This window comes from Microcaecilia unicolor, chromosome 1 (assembly GCF_901765095.1).
Source record: "Microcaecilia unicolor chromosome 1, aMicUni1.1, whole genome shotgun sequence".
NCBI lineage: Eukaryota > Metazoa > Chordata > Amphibia > Gymnophiona > Siphonopidae > Microcaecilia > Microcaecilia unicolor.
Window position 1 is genome coordinate 83,858,601 of NC_044031.1, and position 14,806 is coordinate 83,873,406.

The window sequence follows — 14,806 nt, forward strand, 5'->3', positions numbered from 1 at the left end:
CCAGGCCTCCCTCCCACCCAGCACGCAGCAGCAAGCCTCCCTCCCACCCAGCACCCACCATCAGGTCTCCCTCCCACCCAGCAGCACACAGACAGCACCAGGCCGGCCTCCCGCCCTCCCTCCAACCCAACGAGCATCAGGCCGTCCGTCCTCCCTCCCTCCCAGCACCAGGAACCCCCCTCCTCCTAAAATTTAAAAAGCGTACCTCCAACCTCCTCAGTCAGGGTTAAGGCGGCGTGCGTCGGCAGCGAAGGTACTTGCAAACGAACTCTCTGCCCTTTTAAAGGCCCATGCGGTCGAACCCGTTCCACCAGGGGAAGAAGAGCAGGGATTCTATTCCAGCTACTTCCTTGTGCAAAAGAAAACAGGGGGGATGCATCCCATCCTAGACCTAAGGGCCCTGATCAAATTCGTAGTCCGAGAAAAGTTCAGGATGGTTTCCCTGGGCACCCTTCTTCTCATGATTCAGGAGAACGATTGGCTATGCTCTCTGGAATTAAAGGATGCTTACACCCACATCTCCGTACTTCCAGCTCACAGGAAGTATTTTCGATTTCGGCTGAGAACACAGCACTTCAGTACCGTGTACTACCTTTTGGTCTGGCATATGCGCCCAGAGAGTTTATAAAGTGCCTGGCAGTAGTCGCAGCGTTGCTACGCGGACTGGGAGTGCATGCATTTCCTTATCTCGACGATTGGCTGGTGAAGAGCACCTTGGAGGAAGGTGTTCTGGAGTCCATGCGAATGACTGTTCAGATGCTAGAGCTACTGGTATTTGTAATAAATTACTCAAGTTTCATTTCACTCCTGTCCAAAGATTGGAGTTTATTGGAGCACTGCTGGACACGAAGACAGCTCAGGCTTATCTTTCCGAGACAAGGGCAGGCAACCTTTGTCCCTGTTGTTCACAGTTTGAGCGTCTCAGCAGATCACAGCTCAGCAGATGTTGAGACTTCTAAGGCACATGGCCTCTACAGTGCATGTAACACCCATGGCATGTCTTCATATGAGATCAGCTCAATGGACCCTAGCTTCCCAGTGGCATCAAGCTACAGGGAATCTGGAGGATGTGATCCAACTGTCCACCGAATTTCGAATTTCTCTTCAGTGGTGGACGGTCCGATCCAATTTGACCATGGGACGACCATTCCAAATTCCTCAGCCACAAAAAGTGCTGACTATGGATGCATCCCTCCTGGGGTGGGGAGCTCATGACAGGTTTGCTTTTGTCAAAGCCCCCGGTCAAACCTCCACCAGTGTCATGGGATCTCAGTGTCGTTCTCACCCAACTGATGAAAGCTCCTTTTGAGCCACTGAATTCCTGCCATCTGACGTACTTGACCTGGAAGGTCATTTTCTTGGTGGCTGTTACTTCAGCTCGTAGGGTCAGTGAGCTTCAGGCCTTAGTAGTGGATGCACGTTATACTAAGTTTCATCACAACAGAATAGTCCTCCGCACGCACCCTAAGTTCCTGCCGAAGGTGGTGTCTGAGTTCTATCTTAACCAGTCAATTGTCTTGCCAACATTTTTTCCCCAACCTCATGCCCACCCTTGCGAAAGCAGCTTCAAACCTTGGACTGCAAGAGAGCATTGGCCTTTTACGTGGAGCGGACGAAGCCCTTCAGACAGTCCACCCAGTTGTTTGTTTCTGATCCCAACATGAGGGGAGTCTGCATTGGAAGACGCACAATCTCCATTTGGCTAGCAGATTGCATTTTCTTCACTTATGCCCAAGTTGGGCTGACTCTATAGGGTCATGTCACGGCTCATAATGTTAGAGCCATGGCTCCGTTGGTGACTCACTTAGCCTCCATTGAAGAGATTTGCAAAGCTGCAACGTGGTCTTCAGTCCACACATTCACATCTCACTACTGCCATCGGCAGGAAACCCAACGCGACAGTCGGTTTGAGCAGTCAGTTCTGCAGAATCTGGAGTTTAGAATCCAACTCCCCCTCCTCCGCCCATTTTATTCTGTTCCAGGCTGCACACTCAGCTAGCTGTATGTAATTTCAGGTTAACCTATGTTATGTCCTCGCCGTTGTGCAGCCCAGTTGACCAATGTTCATTGTTTTGAGTGAGCTTGGATGCTAGGGATACCCCACGTGTGAGAATAAGCAGCCTGCTTGTCCTTGGAGAAAGCAAAGATACTTACCTGTAGCAGGTATTCTCCAAGGACAGCAGGCTGATTAAGGTGGTGGTTAATGGAATTCACTCGGATGAGGGAAAGGTGAGTAGTGGAGTGCCTCAGGGATTGGTGCTGGGGCCGATTTTGTTCAGTATATTTGTGAGTGACGTTGCAGAAGGGTTAGAAGGTAAAATTTGCCTTTTTGCAGATGATACCAAGATTTGTAACAGAGTGGACACCCCGGAGGGAGTGGAAAACATGAAAAAGCATCTGCAGAAGCTAGAAGAATGGTCTGTTTGGCATTTAAAATTCAATGCAAAGAAATGCAAAGTGATGCACTTAGAGAATAGAAATCCACGGGAGACGTATGTGTTAGGTGTTGAGAGTCTGATATGTACAGGCATGGAGAGGGATCTTGGGGTGATAGTATGTGAGGATCTGAAGGTGATGAAACAGTGTGACAAGGCTGTGGGCGTGGCCAGAAGGTTGCTAGGCTGTATAGAGAGAGGTGTGACCAGCAGAAGAAAGGAGATGCTGATGCCCCTGTGCAAGTCATTGGTGAGACCCCACCTGGAGTATTGTGTTCAGTTTTGGAGGCCATATCTTGCTAAGGATGTAAAAAGAATTGAAGTGGTATGAGGAGAGACTTGCTGACCTGAAAATGTATACACTGGAGGAAAGGAGAAACGGGTGATATGATATAGACGTTCAAATATTTGAAAGGTATTAATCCGCTAACAAACCTTTTCTGGAGACGGGAAGACGATGGAACTAGAGGACACGAAGTGAGGTTGAAGGGGAGCAGACTCAAGAAAAATGTTGGGAAGTATTTTTTTCACGGAGAGAGTGGTGGATATTTGGAATGCCCTCCTGAGGGAGGAGGAGGAGAAGAAAATGGTAATGGAATTCAAAAATGCGTGGGATAATCATAAAGGAATCCTGTTCAGAAGAAATGGATCCTCAGAAGCTTAGCGGAGATTGGGTGGCAGCACCGGTGGTTAGGAGGCGGGGCTAGTGCTGGGCAGACCTCTATGGTCTGTGCCCTGAAAGTGGCAGATACAAATCAAGGTCAGGTATACATATAAAGTAGCACATATGAGTTTATCATGTTGGGCAGACTGGATGGACCGTACAGGTCTTTTTCTGCCGTCACCTACTATGTTACTATGCATGCCATAGGTTCGCCATCACTGGTATATTTGTTCTTGCTTCAAGAAACCGAAGATACTTACCTGTAGCAGGTATTCTCCGAGGACAGCAGGCCGATTCTCACACGTGGGTCGACGTCCGTGTTGGCCCGGGAACCAGCACTCCGCCACAGCAAATACCAAAAACGTTTGTTGGAGTCTTCTAGAGTGCATGCAGAGCGCACCACGCATGCGCGGACTGACTTCCCGACCGACCGCACGAGCGGGTACCTCAGTTTAATCAAAAAGCATAACAAACAACAATTACAACTCCAAAGGGGGAGGTGGGAGGGATTGTGAAAATACATAGTAACATAGTAGGTGACAATGTAAGACGCATGATTAACCTACTGCATGTAGCAAATCAATCTCAGACTCCTTTGTGCCTTTTGGGTTTGGATGCTGAAAAGGCTTTCAACCGTGTGCATTGGCCTTTTATGATGAGTGTTATGGAGAAACTGGGAATAGGTTCCCACTTTAGAGGCTGGGTTCAGGCTCTTTATCATCATCCTAAAGCTTGTGTCCGTATTAATGGGGGTAATTCTCAATTGTTTTCTTTGTCTAGGGGGATGAGACAGGGTTTCCACTCTCCCCTATGCTATTTGCTTTGATCTTGGAACCGCTAGCTATTGCGATCCGAGCCAACCCTAACATTTCCAGGGTACAGGTGGCTAATCAGACTTATAAACAGGCTCTTTTTGCTAATGATATTTTGCTTTCTCTGACTATTCCCTTGATTTCTTTGCCTAACTTAGTCCAACTTTTGGATGAGTATTCTTCAGTATCTGGTTTCAAGTTAAATATGTCTAAATCGGAGGCGATGGCTATTGGTATCCCGGGTCCCATCTTTAAAAGAACACTTTCCATTTCGATGGGTTTCTCGGGGTATCAAGTATCTGGGGGTTGGGTTATCCTCACTAAACACTTTTCCGAGTTATTTGCTGCCAATTACCCTTCTCTTCTAAAAGAGATTTATAGGGACTTGGAGGCTTGGGGGTCTCTTGAATTATCGTGGTTTGGTAGAATTGCAACTGTAAAAATGAATGTTTCGCCACGTTTGATGTATCTATTTCAAGTGCTTCCTTTGAGGTTACCTCGCTCCTTTATTTCCGGTATTCAGAATCGCCTTTTGTGTTTTATATGGTCTAATAAACGTCCACGGCTCTCTAGAGTTTTGTTGTATAGAGATCAAAAATGTGGTGGGCTGGGTGTTCCCAATATCTATTGGTATTATAGAGCGGCGCAAGCGCTTGTGGCGATCGAGTGGTATCATGCTAGCTCTCACAAGAGATGGATTCACTTGGAGCAAGATTCGGTGGGTAGGTGCCTGCTGAGATCGTTAATGTGGCTTCCCCGGAGGTTTAGGAAACCTGGTGGGGGGATTTGTCCATCAATCTCAACAACTTTCCATTACTGGGATGGTTTATTTGGTTCTCAGGATCTGGTTCTTTCCAAGCTCACTCCAGTAATTCATAATCCACTTTTCCCCCCGGGTCTTGAATCTGGTACCTTTAACAGGTGGTTTTCAGCTGGTTTAGAAACATGGGGTCAATTTTTTGATGAAGGAGACTATTTCCTTTTCCGATCTGACTGAACAATATGCACTTTCATCTAGGGATATTTTTGTTTATTTGCAGGTGAAACATTTTCTTTCAACTAGGGAGATTAGGGAAAAAGTTTTGCGTGAGGCTTCATTCTTGGAAGACTTGTGTGAAGATTCCAAAGGGACGAGAGGTTTGATTTCTGGTTTGTACGCTTTTCAACGTAGACGGCTTCAGGCCCCTGTTGAATACAGGCAGAGCTGGCATCGGGAGTTGGGAGTGGCATTGACTGACGATGACTGGACTTCTATGGAGTGTGCTTTGTCGTGGATTTCTATCTCTACTTCATTTAAGGAAAATGCACTTAAGGTTATGTATAGATGGTATTTGACTCCTGTTCACCTTCAGCATATGTTCGCACAGGTGTCGTCCCTGTGTTGGAGAGGATGTGGGTAGCAGGGCACTATGGGGCATATCTGGTGGCATTGTACTAAAGCCCGTGCTTTTTGGAAATCGGTGCAGTTTAGAATTCAGAGATGGCTCTCTAAACCCCTGAAGTGGTCTCCTGAGTTTTTTCTTTTTTCCAAAGAAGCCTCCTGGTTTGAACTCCTCTCAGTCCTTGTTGGTTAGGCAGGCAATGATGGTTGCTCGGGTTACCTTAGCTGCTTCTTGGAAATCCTCGCAGCTGCCCTCTTGTATCAAGTGCCTTAATAAAGCTTTGGTATGTATATGAGATGGAAAGGCTCTGGGTTCAGAGGAATAGAACCTTGACTAAATGGGAAGCCATATGGAACCCTTTTTTGGCTAACTGTTCTTGTTGAGGTATATAAATAAGTGAGAGAGGAATGGAGAAACTATTCTCCCTCCCCACTTTTTTTTTCTCCTTTCGCCTTTTCTCCGGGTGGGGGGGGGGAACTACTTGGGCTTAATTTCTCTTCAAACATTTAAAAATGTGAAGTTGTTGGGGTAATTGATTATACTTTGGGGATGAGTTGGAGTGGACATTCTGTTAGGCTGCTATGAAGTTAAATATTGTGGTTGTTCTTCTATGCGAGATGTTGTCACAGGTTTTTGTTTTGTATTTCCTTGCTTACCCAAAGTTTGAATAAAGACTTCTTTCAATTAAAAAAAAAAAATTAGCAAAGGCACCGGGGCCTGATGGGCTGGGGCCTGAGTTTTACAAAATTTTAGGTATGAAAATATGTCCTCCCTTTCAGGAGCTATGCCATCATCTATGTGTAGAAGGGGCAGCGGGAAGTGGATTGACGCATGCACATATTGTGGTGCTCCCCAAGCCTGGGAGGGATGAAGAATTGTTGTGGTCCTATCGCCCGATATCACTTCTTAATCAGGACAAAGCTTTTCGCGAATATTATTTATTTATTGCATTTGTACCCCACATTATCCCACCTTTTTGCAGGCTCAATGTGGCTTACAGAGTAAGGTTATATGATAAAGTCAGTACATGATTTAAATACAGTTGATCATAAGCTGAGGTAAGAGAGGTGGTAGATGGGCTGATGTTGGGTAGGTTGTATGAGAAATGTTTTAGGTGTGTTTGGGTGATTTAGGGGATGAATTGTATCATTGAGGGAGGTTATTGTAAGCTTTGTTAAAGAGGTGTGTTTTCAGAGCTTTGCGGAAGCTGGTTAGATTGTTCATGGTTTTCAGGGTTTTGGGTAGCGCATTCCAAAACTGTGTGCTTTTGTATGCAAAGGTTGTAGCATAAGCTTGTTTGTACTTCACTCCTTTGCAGCTGGGGAAATTCAGGTTTAGGAATTTGCGGGCCGATTTTTTGGCGTTTCTGGGTGGTAGGTCCACTAGGGTTAGCATATAGAGTGGGGCATCTGCGTGAATGATTTTGTGCACGGTTGTGCAAATCTTGAATTCAATTCGTTCCTTGACCGGAAGCCAATGCAGTTTCTCTCTTAGGGGCTTCGCGCTTTCATATTTAGGTTTTCCAAAGATGAGCCTGGCTGCCGTGTTTTGGGTTGTCTGGAGTTTTTTGATGGTCTGTTCTTTACAGCCTGCGTACAAGGCGTTGCAGTAGTCCAAGTGGCTTATAACTAGTGACTGCACTATGGTGCGAAAGATATTTCTTGGGAAATAAGGTTTAATTCTTTTGAGTTTCCACATCGATTGGAACATTTTTTTCGTTGTGTTCTTCACGTGGGTATCGAGTGTGAGGTTTCGATCAATGGTGACTCCAAGAATTTTCAGGTTTTCTGATATAGGCAGTGTGCAGTAAGGTGTGGTTATAGTGGAGTAATTGTTTGCATTGTATTGGGAGGTGAGAACTAGGCATTGTGTTTTATCAGCCTTGAGCTTTAGCCGGAATGAGTCTGCCCATGAGTGCATGATCTGGAAGCTCTGGTTGATCTCGTTGGTTATTTCATTTAAGTCCTTCTTAAACGGGATGTAGATTGTGACATCATCGGCATATATGTAAGGGTTAAGGTTTTGATTGGCCAAGAGTTTGGCTAGTGGTGTCATCATTAAGTTGAAGATTGTAGGTGAAAGGGGGGATCCTTGAGGGACTCCACATTCCGGTGTCCAGGGCGGTGATCTGGCAGTGTTCGTTATAACTTGGTAGGATCTAGTGGTGAGGAATCCTTTGAACCATTTGAGAACTGGGCCTCCGATTCCGAAGTATTCTAGAATGTGTAATAGTATTTCATGATCCACCATGTCGAAGGCACTGGACATGTCGAATTGTAATATGAGTATGTTCTTGCCGATTGCAATTGTTTTTTTAAAGGAGTTCATTGCAGACACTAGTACGGTTTCGGTGCTATGATTTGATCGGAATCCTGACTGTGATTCGTGTAGAATTTAGTGTTTGGTCAGGTAGTCCATGAGCTGCTTCGTCACTATGCCTTCCATCAGTTTTGTAATGAGTGGCTCAAAGGTTGGGAAAAGTTTTGCCATATTAATAAATGCGGATCAAGTGGTTCGTACCAGGGAGATATGCATCTTCTAATGTCCTTTGGGCCTTAACAGTTCTACAAAGACTGGGGGGTGTCCCGGGAGACGCTATCATTGCAAGTCTGGATGTGGAGAAAGCATTTGATAAGGTATTATGGGATTACTTGTTTTGGGTGCTTTCCCAATTTGGGATTATGGGAGCATTTGGGGGGGGGGGGGGGGGGGGTTAGAGCTTTGTACAGTAATTCTACGGCCCAAATATTGGTAAATGGAATGTTGTTCCTGACTTTTGGGTTGGAACGGGGTACAAGGCAGGGGTGCCCACTCTCACCCATGTCATTTGTGCTTTCTCCTGAACAGTTCGCTGTAAACGTCAGGCAGTCCAATCAAGTGCAAGGCATCCAGGTAGGATCGCAAGAGTTTAAAATCTATTTATTTGCTGATGATATGCTTATATATTTAGATCAGGCCGTTACGTCAATTCCTAATTTGACAGAACTACTTAAGCAGTTTGTATCTTTTTCAGGGCTGCGAATTAATTTGGACAAGTCGGAGGAAAGGTTGTTGATATGTGGGACACTAAGAGCCCTGGAGGGAATTCTCTTCCAACTTTTGAGCAGGCGCAGGAGACCTGGAGCTTAGTGCGTGCAGATTTCATGCCTTTTTTGCAATGGAGGCACTATTGTGCAACTAACTTCTCATAGAAATTGTGATCCTACTTTCACACAGCTGGATAAGATCTTCTGCCAGGTACCAAAGGAGGCAAACAAGCTAGCGGTATGGTATGCTATAGGAAGGGAGCAGAGGGTGGTGCCCTTTTTTGAGAGCTTAGCTAGATGGTGCGGGGGGGGGGGGCAGCTGGGAGAAGAGATCGCGGGGGAAATGCTTTGTGCATACTTTACTGGGGCATTTAGGGGGACTACAAGTGCTAATTTGCAGGAAATGCAATTTAAAATGTTGCACGGTGCTTTCATAACTAGGGAGAAAGGGAAGAAAATGGGGTTACAGGAAGACAATAAGTGCATTCAATGTAAACAGAAGGTGGGTAATCTTATTCACACTTTCCCGGAGTGTACGGCTCTTCACGGATTTTGGGTGGGTATACTAGGGGAACAAGAGAAACTGCTAGACGTTCCATTCGAGTGGACGTACAAGGTGTTACTCTTGGGAGATGAATCCAATATGAAAGAGCAAGGGTTGTGTCTTTCTCAGAGGCGTTTGATGTCTGTGGCATTGATGCTAGCCAGGAAAGTCATACTAGTGAACTGGGTGTCAGAGGAACCACCAACAGTGCACCACTGGCTGGCAAAGATGTCGCAGATGGCTCGTTGGGAGAAAGAGAGGACCAAGTCAGCTGGACTAAAGAGCGGAAGCTCTTTGAAGTATTGCATGCAGGGTCTCAATCTACTCCAGGAGTGGGAGGGAGGGAGGGATGGGGGGACGGGGGGTTGAATTGAAAATAAAATAAGGTGCACAGGATGGTAATAAAGTGGATGGTTAATAGTTTGTTAAGTCAGCAGGAGTTGATTTGGATGTTAGAAAAGGATGTATGTTAAGCCATGGTTTGTTATGGATATATAAAAACTGTGGTGATTGTGAAGATCCTGTACCTCAATAAAAATACTATTAAAAAAAAAATGTAACCCAGATCCTCTCTCCTCATGCAGGCTTTACATCACAATACACATCATTCACATTCAGCAGCAGCAGAATCTGCCCTCAGGAGGACCGCGACAACTGACAGCAGCAGAATGACTGTAAGGAGAAATAGGCTGGGGGATGTGGCTCAGATTGTAAGCTCTTTGAGCAGGGACTGTCTTTCTTCTATGTTTGTGCAGCGCTGCGTACGCTTTGTAGCGCTATAGAAATGCTAAATAGTAGTAGTAGTAGTAGGTTGAGCTGCACCGGTTGAAGACAGAACTTCCATTACATGGGGTAAAAAATGTTTATCCAGAATTTCAACCATTACAGATAAACTATGTTCCCACTTTGGGTTTTAGATTTTGAATACATATACAACTTCTGAAATGTTGTTTGGGACTAATACTTACACAATTTAAACTTTTCTGAACTTACCTGTTTCTGGGAGGATACTGTCTAAGTGAACTCAAAGGTGAAACAGTCGGTTTGAAAGTTGGAGATGTAAAGCCATTGATAAATCCAGTACTTGGAAAAGGCGTTACCTATAAAAAAATAAATACATGTTCTGCACATTAGCCTTAAGAAGGGCTATTTTCAAGTATTTAAATAAATCATTTGGCACAGCAAACTAATTCTGAATCTTTCTTATTTCCCATGTGGTAACCTACCACCAAAGCTAAGATTAAGCATATACCTCCCCCAAGAATCCTCCTCAACCAAAGCCTAGACTGAAAATATCCTGCTTTAACAGTATAATTACATAAGTACTCAAAAGAGACTGCATTACTTCTTCATGAACAGAAGCTGTAAAAGTGTAATTTTTTTAGAAAAATCATTTATAATATCCAACTGTAAATGCACAAAGATATTAAAGTCTATATTACCAGATGTTTTGGGATTGCCACAAGATTCTTTTCCCCTCCTTCTTCCCCTTGAGTGTTTTTACATACCCAGTACAGTGAAGAGGCAGCGAGAGGAATAGCGTGGGATAAATCAACTGGCATAAAAGCAGAAATTAAACTTGACTGATTTACTTGATAATTTAATTGAACAGACAACACAACTAAGCTATTTTGATTCCTTCATTTCTTAAGCTGAAAAGATATCGTATTAAGACTATTTTTCAGATTTAGAGATGTTTCTTTTCATCGTAAAAAGACAAATTTTTCTCCTGATGTTTAACTAGAACTACTTTTGTTGAGTCCTCATTACTTTTTAAAAATTTCCTAGGTTATGCATCTCAAATATCAGGGGGAAACCTTGTGTGTTCTAAGACCCCTTGCAACTAAAGAATTTTCTTTAAGACAAATTAGAAGAGGATAATGGAACATTTCTATTAAGATTTTAGAGTCCTCTAGTATCTAAGCTGAGTGAAAGTACTGATTGGGAGAAACTTGTGGAAGGCATTTTTAGGAGCCGTTTTACTCCTCTCTTCATAAGCTTTCCCTGTAGTTTTACAGCATTGCTGCTCCTCACCCATTTGGTGACTTCTGGTGGTATATTAAACTTAAAGTTTCCTTTTTTAAACAATTAGCATAACTGTGTAATGATTTTTTTTTAATTTTCTTCATAATACAAAAAAAGTAGGGCTGCATTTTGAATTAAAATTTTTAATCATGATTAATCGCACAATTAGAGGTATTTTATTTATTTACTTTTTTCCCGCTGCAGCTTCTTATGACTCTGGACAAGTCACTTAACCCTCCATTGTCCCAGATACAAAATAAGTATCTGTATATAATATGTAAACTGCTTTTACTGTAACCATAGGAGGTATATCAAATCCCATCCCCCCTTCCTTTCCCTAAAGGACTAATAATCTATCTCTCTCTCTGAAGCCTTCCCCTCTGGCCCATTCAATGTCCCAAAGAAGGGCCTGTCTGGCCAAGTGGCATGGAGGCCCGGGCCCCTCCACTTTGGGCTCTGGACCACACAACTACAGTACCCTGAATGGCTGGCAGGGATACCCAAGCCCCGTCAGCAAAAGAGCTCTGAAGCCCAAACCTCTCCTGATGGAGGGAAATCAGCAGCATGCCTTCTAGCAGCCGATGCCAGCACTCTGTGCATGCTCAGTTCGCACGCATGAACTGAGCAACCAGTGTCCGTGGTTAGAAAGCATGCTGCTGACTTATGTGCTCCTTGGGGTGTGCGACACAGGAATATATGATTACTGTTTAAGCCCTTTGGTGAGGTAATGCTCTTATTCTTTAAACGAATAATGCTTCTTGTTGTTATCCTGCTGTGCCTCTGGAACACTAATTTATTGCCTTTGATAGCACCTGAGGGTATGCAGGCTACAGCATATATCCCTGTACAATGGAGTTGGCGTGCTAACCAGAATACTTTGGTTTTCATGTAAGTTTAATAACCTTTGTTATTTAACGCCAGTCACATTATCTAATAATATAGCTTCCGATAGTGTTCCTCCTCTATCTTCGTTATCTGTAGCATTAATTAACTGTAGATCTCTTAAGAGCAAGTTCACCTACATTTTGGATCTTTGTAAATTGTACCAGCTTGACTTACTTGCCATTACAGAGACATGGCTTTTATCAGGGGAAGAATCTTATCTCTTTCAATGTTTACCCTCAGGTTACTCGGTCAGCTATTCATCACGTACAGGGAGAAGAGGTGGTGGATTGGCCCTAATATTTAAGTCAGATTTTAAGGTTCACAAAATTAATGATCACAGACTCTCTTATCCTGAACTTTTGTTAAAATTTAGTGTAGCTATGGCTACTTTTCATGTACTACTTTATTACTGTGCTCCATCTACTACAGCAGCGGGGTGGGACCACATATCAATCACTTGCAGATGCTACAATTAGGTTCCCAAATCTTTTAATACTAGGTGATTTTAATGTTCATTTAGATGATCAATCAAATCCGCAATCAGCTAGATTTTTAAATTTTTTACATGATATCGATCTTAAACAACATGTGGATGGATTAACTCATATCGCTGGCCACACATTAGATCTAGTAATGACACATAAACTGGATGAAGTAAAATGTTCAAAAATTGTACTAACACCGGTATCTTGGTCAGATCACTATCTTCTTCAATTTTATTTATTAGTACCAAAGTTATTATATAATACTAAACCAGCTCACATTAAAACTAGGAGTCTACATAAAATTGACTTGATATCTTTACCTTCTTTAGCAGATAAGTTCCCACTAAACTTTGATACACTCCCGATAGATGACCAAATTAAAATATTGAACCAAGTTCTTTCAGCAGCCTTTGACGATATTGCGCCGGAAAGGATAATTAATAAAACAATGAAACATTCCCAACCTTGGTACCATCCAGGATTAAAACTATGTAAACAACAGGTATGTAGAGCTGAACGCCAATGGCGTAAGCACAAGACTGTAGAACTAAAAGTGCAAACAGTGTACAAAATATTATCTGACTCAATTAAAGGATGCTAAAACTGCATATTTCTCAAAATAAATAAAAGAAGCAGCCAGTTCACAGAAAAAATTGTTTCATATTATGAAACGCTTGACAACAATAACTAATGAAAATAGAGAACCGCCTGCTATTGACTCTGAAACTCTAGCAAAGTTCTTTAGCTCCAAAATTGAGAAATTAAGAGCTTGCTTTCCACGGGTACCAGGGCTAAGTCATATTGACAATTCCCCAAATTCACAATCATCTGTACCTTGGCAGGATTTTGAAATTCCGTCTGCTGAATCACTACATACCTTGGTTGCAGGTCTATCGCCTACTTATAGTTCTTTAGACCCTATACCTTCTGCATGGCTGAAAAAACATACGCTAGAAATCCAACAGTTTATGTACTCAATTGTCATGTTGAGTCTTTCTGATGGGATAGTCCCTACTATTTTGAAAGAAGCACTAGTAAAACCTAGTCTAAAGAAACCTTCACTGGATCCCTTATTACCTACTAATTATAGACCAGTCTCTAATCTTCCTTTTCTATCCAAAGTCATAGAGACAATAGTATTTAGACAGTTGCAAACTTATGTAGATTCTAAAAATTTGTTACATCCCAGACAATCGGGTTTTAGGAAGGGTCACAGTACAGAGACTATTTTGACCTCATTGTTAAGTGACATTCACGCTAAATTAGAGCTTGGCTATATTGCCCTGGTTGTTTCATTAGATTTGTCTGCGGCTTTCAACTTAATTAATTAATCTTAGTTAATCTTAATTAATTAATCTTAGTTGAGGAGTGGCCTAGTGGTTAGGGTGGAGGACTTTGGTCCTGGGGAACTGAGGAACTGAGTTCGATTCCCACTTCAGGCACAGGCAGCTCCTTGTGACTCTGGGCAAGTCACTTAACCCTCCATTGCCCCATGTAAGCCGCATTGAGCCTGCCATGAGTGGGAAAGCGCAGGGTACAAATGTAACAAAAAAAAAAAAATAACCTACTTCTTGACAGACTGAGTGAGATTGGTATCTCAGGGACAACTATGAAATGGTTTATATCCTTTCTTACGGATCGCTCAAAGTAGTTCAGCAGCAATCTTGTTCTACATCATACAACTTATCATATGGAGTTCCTCAGGGCTCGGTCTTATCTCCACTACTGTTTAATCTATATATTAGTCCCCTGGTGCTCCTCATTCAAACAATGGGTATTCGTTTTTACTCATATGCAGATGATTTTCTTCTTATCCATTATGTTAGACCATCAAACAGATCTTACACCAATTCAAATATGTCTGGATAAAGTGGCAGACTGGTTGACAACATATCAGTTGGTATTGAACCCAGATAAGACTATAACATCTTGGATAGTAGGGCAAGGCACATGTCCTTCTGTGGTACCTATGCTAATTGGTCAGAATATCCCTACAGTTAAGTCCTTTAGGGGTCCTTGGGGTCATTATTGATTCCGCATTGACTTTTGAGGAACAAGTATCCGATGTAGTGAAAAATTCTTCCTTCCATCTAAGGCGGCTTCGGTCAATTAGAAATTCAGTAAGTAAGGACTCTCTCAAAACACTGACATCTGCATATATTACTTCACGTTTAGATTACTGTAATATTGTATATGCCGGGATTACTCAAGCCAACTTAAAGCGATTACAAAGAATTCAAAACACAGCAGCGCGTATGATCTGCAGGGCCCAGAGGGATGACAGAGTAACACCTTTATTGCATTGGCTCCCGGTCGAAGCAAGAGTTAAGTTTAAAGCTCTTGTTCTGACTCACAAGGCCTTTTACACATTAAACCCTAGTTACTTGTCGAATTTAACAATTCTTTACACCGCTATGCGAACTCTTAGATCCCTAACAGATAATAAGTTAGTTAATCCCCCTCTTGCTAAGGCTAGATGGGAATCTACACGGAGATCGGCTTTTTTCTATTTGTCCCCTTCCCTTTGGAATGGCCTTCCAAAGGAGAT

General features: G+C 42.9%; 1 protein-coding gene across 1 annotated transcript in view; it reads right to left on the minus strand.

Moving 5' to 3' along the window:
• Positions 1-14,806, minus strand: part of LOC115467117 (la-related protein 4B-like) — a 361,916-nt gene that overhangs the window by 114,196 nt on the left and 232,914 nt on the right. The window contains exon 11 of the mRNA XM_030198824.1: positions 9,857-9,963. Within this exon, the coding sequence (XP_030054684.1) occupies positions 9,857-9,963 (107 nt within the window). The remainder of the gene's footprint in view (positions 1-9,856; positions 9,964-14,806) is intronic.